We start from the raw sequence: 7,377 nt of genomic DNA on the forward strand, positions 1-7,377 counted from the left end.
AAATATTTTCTTAAAAAAATAATTCAATAATTAGTATATTTTTTAACAAAATAAATTATTTATTTTACTAACTCTAATATAATTTATATAAACTAGATAAATTATTTTGAATTATTATTTATTAATTATAATAATGAGCAACTTTGTGACAATAGTATTCAATATTTGAGCATTTTGAGATATTTGTAACATATTTTGACTTATTGCTCTCAAGCTAAAGTAATGAAAAAAATATGAAAAAGTTGTGTAAATAGGCTAAAAGTACTTGTGGGTTATTTACATGTATAAATAGGCAAAAAGTGCTTGTTGACGCCATTTTTTTTCCCTCAAAAAAGCTGAATAAATGCTTGAAGGACATTTTTTTTCTTCAAACCCTGACCATTAACTACCGGTTTCGTCAATACTTAACTGAACAGGACCAATAATGTTAAAAATTTAGAATCTTAGGGCCAAAAGTGTTGAGCCCGTAAAATTCGGGATTAAAAATGATAATGACCCTATCTAGTAGGACCAAAAGTGAGATTTTACCTCATGTCAAACTTCAAGAAAAATAATTATAATTTACCCTATTTTTAGTTAAACAAATGAATTTTGAAATTTGTTTATGTAAAATTAAATTATTAATTAATTAAGTAGATGAAGTAAATAGAAAATTATTGTCCGAGTATTTTTTATAGTAAATTATATAGACATCTATTAAGATTAATTCTATGGTACTTTTACTTATGTTTACAATTTCAAAGGATATATTTGAAATTTTGCAAAAAAATGTAAGATATGTATGTAATTTGACTTGATATTAGAGTTTAATGTAAATTACTCATTTTTTTCAAATTAGAGGTATATTTGTGCAAACAATACACACACCTAAATCATACATTATAATATAGAAATAGAATTGATGATTAGGATGACAATGACGGAGTCTCAATAATGCATTTATGTTCTACTTTGGCAGATGCCAAATTTTATTATCTAATTTTTAATTGAAAGAAAAAATAAAAGATTTGGCATGTCATTTCGAAAACCATCCTTCTCATAGGGTGTTTATTTTGGTTAATCGAATCCAAGATTTGGTTCATCGAAATTTGGATATGATGAAATTATGTATTGCATATTTGATTGAAATATTTAATTTGCTTCAATAAAAATCAAATTTATTTCGATTTAGTTTGATTTTTTGTATCAAATTAATTAAAAAAATAAAATGCATAAAATCTCCTGTATTTTAAAAAAATTACAAAAAAAATACTCATATTATGAGAATAGGCTAAAAGCTCCCTGTATTTTGTAAAACTCAACTCAATCGCCCCATCTCTGTTAAATTCAACTAACAGTGTTAATTTTTTAGAAAATGACCGTTATACTCTTACTTAATATATATTATTTCTTATTTTAATGATTGTTGGATCTTATTTGATCAAATATTGATCGTTAAATTTAATCAATTAATCTCAATCGTTAGATTTTAAAAAAATAAAAGGTTTAGATTCAACAAATTATTTAACTTATATTATATATAAATAATTATTTAAAAATATATTATTATTATATATTAAAAAAAAAACAACTACCCCTTTTTTTGGGTAAACGTAATTTTCATTAATAAAAAAAAGACACACATAATAGTACAACAAAGTTCTTCAATTGGTTTCTCCCTCAACAGGCCAAGGGATACGCCATAATCTAAATAAGGCACATGTACTAACAGACTTGGCTAGGTTAATACTAAGGATGCGCTGTCTGACATCTTCCACAATCAAGAAGGCCAACGTGGCGGGAGTCCTCTCTTCATGCTCAAATCTCCTCAAGTTCCTTGCTCTCCAAATGTGATAAACACATGAAGCTAGTAAAGCTCGGTAAGCGAGGTTAACAATGTGTTTTCCCCTTCATTTTCGTGATGCCCATTCGATATCCGTCGTCCAATCTCTGTTGGGCCATGAAAAATGCACCAATCTGCGAACCTCAGAAAGACATCGTCTGCTAAAACGGCACTGAAAGAAAATGTGACTATGGGTCTCCGTCGCACCCACGTCACACAAAACACAATCGCCGAGGTGAGAAAGCCATGTTTTATCTGTCGTTGGCAGTTTGCCCAAAATTGCCATCCATAAGATAAACGTGTGACGTGGGATCTTACATGAGCCCGAAAGTAGTGAAACCCATCCTACTTTCGGCCCCGGTGGATCAAATAATCGAATAAGGGCCTGTGTCGTAGGTTTCCCGCTCTGAAATCGCCAGATGATACGATCCTCGCCTCCATGAATGTGGGGTAATGTGTGTAAGATCTCTAGGCATTCAGAATCAGTGAAAGGAGGCCATTGCCAAGCACCCTCATCTATGATAGTGCTGAGCTTGGTCGAAAAATCCACTCCCAATAATAACGGCGCGCGTGGGAACCTGTCAATGAGTGGTCCGAGAGGATGCCATGGGTCCTGCCATAAATAAAATCCATGTCCGTCCCCAATTTGATAGTCAACCATCGGTCGAAGAAAAGGTCGGAGTCGTAGCAGTTTCCTCCATCTCCACGACCCTCTATCATCTCTAACTGCCCAGATGGAGGTGTTAAGTAAACGGTCATGATAGAGCCAGTCCACCCATATCGATGTCCTCTCACACTTTATCACTTCGCATAGTTTGTTGGTCATGAGTGCCCGATTCAAGGTAGCAATATCCCTGAGTCCTTGCCCCCCTTCCTCCGTCGGTCGACACACCTCTGTCCAAGCCACTTTGGCATATCCACTATTACCCGAGCCTTTCCACAGAAATGCTCAAAGTCTTTTCTCGATTTCTTTTGTAATTTTCTTAGGCAATATGAATGCAGATGCCCAGTAAACACTAAGTGAAGTGAGCACAGATTTAATAATTTGCACCCTACCCGCATATGACAATGAGAGCCCCTCCCAACCAGCTATACGTTGATCGATTTTCAACAATAAAGGCTGACAATCCGTGATAGATAATCTACAAGACAAGAGAGGGAGGCCAAGGTACCTTATCGGTAGATGTCCCTCCTGAAACCCAAGGAAAGTCATCATGTCCTCTCGCAACCCTTGTGCTGACCGTGAAATAATAATATGACTCTTCTGAACGTTAAGATTCAGCCCCGACCAAACGGCAAAGCGGTCCAGGCCCTTTTTCAGAACACCAATCGAGTCCATATTAGCCCTACAAAACAACAATAGATCATCTGCAAACCCAAGCTGGAAAATGCGTGCCGCCTCACATTTCCAATGGAAAGTGAAGTGTCCATCTTGCTCAATCATCTGCAAGAAACCCAGATGTAAGACCTCCATCACGAGGACAAATAAGTACGGTGACAGAGGATCTCCTTGTCTCAGTCCTCGCGCGCCCAGAAAGAACCCATGCGGTTTCCCATTTAGGCCAACTGAAAATGAGGGGGTGGTAACGCATTCCTCAATTCATCTGATGAATATTGGGGGGAATCCAAATAACTCCAGAACAGCTAATAGGAAGTCCCATTCGACCGTATCGTAAGCCTTCCTAATATCCACTTTTAGCGCGCACCTAGGAGGGAGTCGGGCCTGTTTATATCCCGAGAAAAGCTCTTGTGCTAGCATGATATTATCACCAATGCTTCTACCAGGAACAAAGGCTGCTTGGCAAGGACTAATCATCTTGTCTAGCACCACACTTAATCTCTGGACCAGAAGTTTAGCAATAATCTTATAGAGAACATTGCAACAAGAAATATGCCGAAAATCACTAACTGTCATTGGCGAATGTACCTTCGGAATAAGCGCCAGTAATGTGGTGTTAATTTGTTTCAATAGCCTCCCAGTTGTGAAGAAATCCAAAACCGCCCTCGTCACTTCCCCACCCACAATTGGCCATGCTGCCTTAAAGAAACCAGATGAATACCCATCTGGACCCGGTGCCTTATCTTCATCTATATCAAATACTGCCTGTTTAACCTCCAAGGGGGTGAAAGGCCGAATGATAGCAGTGATTTCGTCTTCTGTGAGTAAATGTCTGGCCCATGGTCTGAGGAACCGAATATCAATAAAGCTACGTCTCCTTTCTCCTCCTAGCAGGTTGTGATAAAATGAGACAAATTCATTAGTGATTGCCTCCTGAGCCGAATGAGTGACTCCATGCTCATCATTGATTTGCAAAATTCTCCTCGTAGTCCTCCATTGTGCAATCTTACGGAAGAAAACCCTGGAGCACTGATCGCCTCCTTTCATCCATTCCATCTTAGCTCGCTGACGTAGCATGATTTGTTCAAGTTTTGCCGCTTTGGTCAAAACTAGTCGACAACAATGCTCCAAGTAAACGAACAACTCCTCATGCCGGTTCGTTTTGCCGCTTTGGTCAAAACTAGTCGACAACAATGCTCCAAGTAAACGAACAACTCCTCATGCCGGTTCGCACTAACCAATAATTGGGTCGCCTCCAGAAATCCCTTGGCCAGCTGTACATTATGTGATAAATCCCCCTTATTCCTTCTCTGTTCTCGAAAGACCAGTTTCAGAGCTTTTAGCTTTCGAGTAACTGCATACATTGGTGCGCCAATTACCTCATGCTGCCAAACATTCTGCACGCTAGGAATAAAAACTGGTGAGATAGTAAGATAATTGTCAAAGCGGAACATACCTCCCAATTGCTGCTGTCTGTCCCCACATAACACCATTGGCGAGTGATCTGAGGTACGCGGGGTAAGGCTCATATAAGCCAATGTTGGGAACCGGGTGATCCATGTGTCATTAATGAGCATCCGATCCAGTCGTTTCCATAGGTTCCTCGGGCTCGCACTACAATTGTGCCATGTGAACTATTCTCCCTGCATGGGCAACGGAAGAAGTCCTGCCCCTTGGATACATGAATTAAATTCTTCCATTGCCACTCGAATGTCTCCTGAACAGACCTCACTGAGGTCTCGAACCGAATTAAAATCACCCCCAATTAGCCACGGAGTATCGACACACTGGATGGCCAATGTCCCCAGAGTGGTCCACAGATCACGTCTGTCAGCTACCTCATTGGCCCCATAAATAACAGTCATGGCAACAGACTCATGAAGTGCTCGAATAGTAACATTACAGTGAATAAGTTGTGCACCCAATTCAATGACATCAACATGAACAAAGTTCTCATCCCAAGCGATCCAAATACGTTTGCCAGTTGTTACATAATCCACAAACCATTTCCAATGCGGTAATAGAAATGATTGAATTTGAGAAGTATTATCCAATCTAACACGAGTTTCAAGAAGACCGAGAAAATGTAACCTGAAGTCAGTAACAAGATCTTTCACTGCTAGCTGGTGGTCCCTCTTATTTAGGCCACGCACGTTCCAAACAGCTGCGTTCAACATGGGTCAACTGAGGTGGGGCTGCATGGCTTAGGACCCCCGGTATGTTTGTCTGCATCATCATCAAGGAGATTTAACGCATCAAATGTGTTATAAAGGACAATATCCTTACCCTTATCCTTTCGTTGTTCGTCCCTTCTTGGTGCTTCGGGTTCCTCGGAGCATGGAGATTGCGATCTAACCTCTTCTTCTCGTGGCTTTTGTTTAATCGTAGGTTCTCCAATGTCCGCTACTGATTGAGTGCCACCTTCCTTCTCTTTCACCATCTTAGGCGGCCCTCTTGCCGTTATCCTTGGCACATAAACGGACACCGGTGGTTTAGTAGGTTTTGTCGGTTTACTCAACACACAATTCTTTGCAGAGTGTCCCAGGCTCATACACCTTGTGCACTTCGGGGGCACCCATTCGTATTCAACATCCACTTTGCATGGTGATTCTCCTCCATCGTCATCTGGGGTCAGAATAACAATATGCTTCGGTAAATTTGAACTGATGTCAAGCATGACGCATACACGAGCGAAATCCAGCCTCATGCATGCCCTCGTGATGGCGTCTGGGTACAAGGGTTTTCCAATTCCGCTTGCCACTGTACTTAGTCCTTCCGTTGTCCATAATTCCACAGGAAGGTGGCGTAGCTTAATCCATACTGGTACTTGGGTGTGCTTCAATTTTCTCATTGCCATCCCTGGCTCCCATTTCTGTAGAACTATCGGTTGACCCTGAAAAAAGCCATGGACCTCCCTCAATAACTTCCTCCATATCATTAACTGTTTTAAACTGGAAGAAGAAGAATCTGTTAGCTGTGGCAGTAACCTCTCGTAGTGCCGGCCATATTGATGAGACATACTCTTTTAGGTGGTGGAAGTATGATTTTTTTCCAAGAAAATATCCAACCGCCGTCGTCCTCCATCTTCTAGACCCATCCCTGACAGTTTCAATCGTAGGGCGTACAATCACCTCGCCATTTTGAATAGTAGGAGCCACATACGACAAAGTTTTTCGCGATGAATTATTAAATGCATGTGCAATTTTATCTTCAAGCATGGTATCATCAGGACATGCATGCAACGGGATATTGCCCACGAAAAGTCCGGTGTGAGAATTGGGTACCTTGGCCTCGCAAGAGTTTTCGATCAACTTTTTTCCCAAAATAGAGCTGTTCGTCGCGTTTAAAGGAGCTGTCTGTGCAATTTCAGTCACTGACGGCTCATCTTCTGCCGGACTCTTCAAATTATCAGACGAGAGGGACGCACCAACAGAACAATTTTGCACAGTTCCTTCCCTCGCCGCCGATGACCCCTCCTCAGTACATTTTCCGGCCAGAAGTTCAGTAGTCGCTGTTAGTAAGCAGCGCCATGCCTTACGAATCATCGGCGCTGCCTGTTGCCTCTCCATTTCACCACGCCCGAATTGGGACTCCCATCGAGTTTTTAGTTTGTTCAGTGCAGCCATCGAGTCCTTGTCTCCATCCACCACTTTGTTAGCGAGTCGAATGAACTCCTCAAAGTTGAAGTTCACCTTGGAATCAATGTCTCTAGCCTCCTCGAAGCTTAGTCGTGCATCATTTGGCAAAATACCCGCAGCAGTCCCCGTCGTTTCAAAAACCGAGACTTCATCTTCTTTGTGCAAAATCTGTTTTTCAGTCGGAATCTCACCGCCTACGTCTCCTTGCCGTCGACCACCACCCTCCACGACTGTCCCAGCCTCGGCCGTTCCTTCCTCCCCGTCACCCAAGTCGCCAGCCGGAGTTTGCAAAGAAGAAGAAGTCATACCTGTTTTGTTCTATAACTGTGCGCGTGGGGGTAGGTGAGAGTCGCGTGGGGGTTGGTGAGGTGCTGTAACTGTCCTCTCTCTACTCTCTCTTAAACTTTACATGTTACGGCAATGTCTTCCTTGGACGAACCGGCTTTTCTGTTCCAGTTAGGAAGCAGATCTCCGTTGGTTGGCAGGGCAGTAACCTGAGCCTTCCACCAGCAAGAAAACTCAAAAGCTCCTTTCCTTATCAGTCGAGTGAACTCGTCAAGAGAGAAAGTGGGAGCGGA

At 41.4% G+C, this 7,377-nt stretch overlaps 1 protein-coding gene across 1 annotated transcript; it reads right to left on the minus strand.

Annotated features, from left to right (window-relative positions):
• LOC105170848 lies at positions 4,796 to 5,868 on the minus strand. Its single transcript, XM_011091770.1, has 2 exons — positions 5,448 to 5,868; positions 4,796 to 5,325 (listed from the first exon to the last, which is right to left on the minus strand). The coding sequence occupies exons 1-2, from the start codon at positions 5,866 to 5,868 to the stop codon at positions 4,796 to 4,798; spliced, it is 951 nt and encodes a 316-aa protein (XP_011090072.1).

Source organism: Sesamum indicum, linkage group LG9 (genome assembly GCF_000512975.1).
Source record: "Sesamum indicum cultivar Zhongzhi No. 13 linkage group LG9, S_indicum_v1.0, whole genome shotgun sequence".
In the NCBI taxonomy this organism is placed as follows: Eukaryota; Viridiplantae; Streptophyta; class Magnoliopsida; order Lamiales; family Pedaliaceae; genus Sesamum; species Sesamum indicum.

What these genes read in the sequence shown, in the direction of transcription:
- LOC105170848 (XM_011091770.1), bottom strand. Translation starts at nt 5,868, where the DNA reads ATGAGGCTGGATTTCGCTCGTGTATGCGTCATGCTTGACATCAGTTCA. An exon ending in CGAACAACGAAAGGATAAGG is followed by an intron (nt 5,326 to 5,447) that starts GTAAGGATATTG and finishes TGTTGAACGCAG; the next exon opens with CTGTTTGGAACGTGCGTGGC.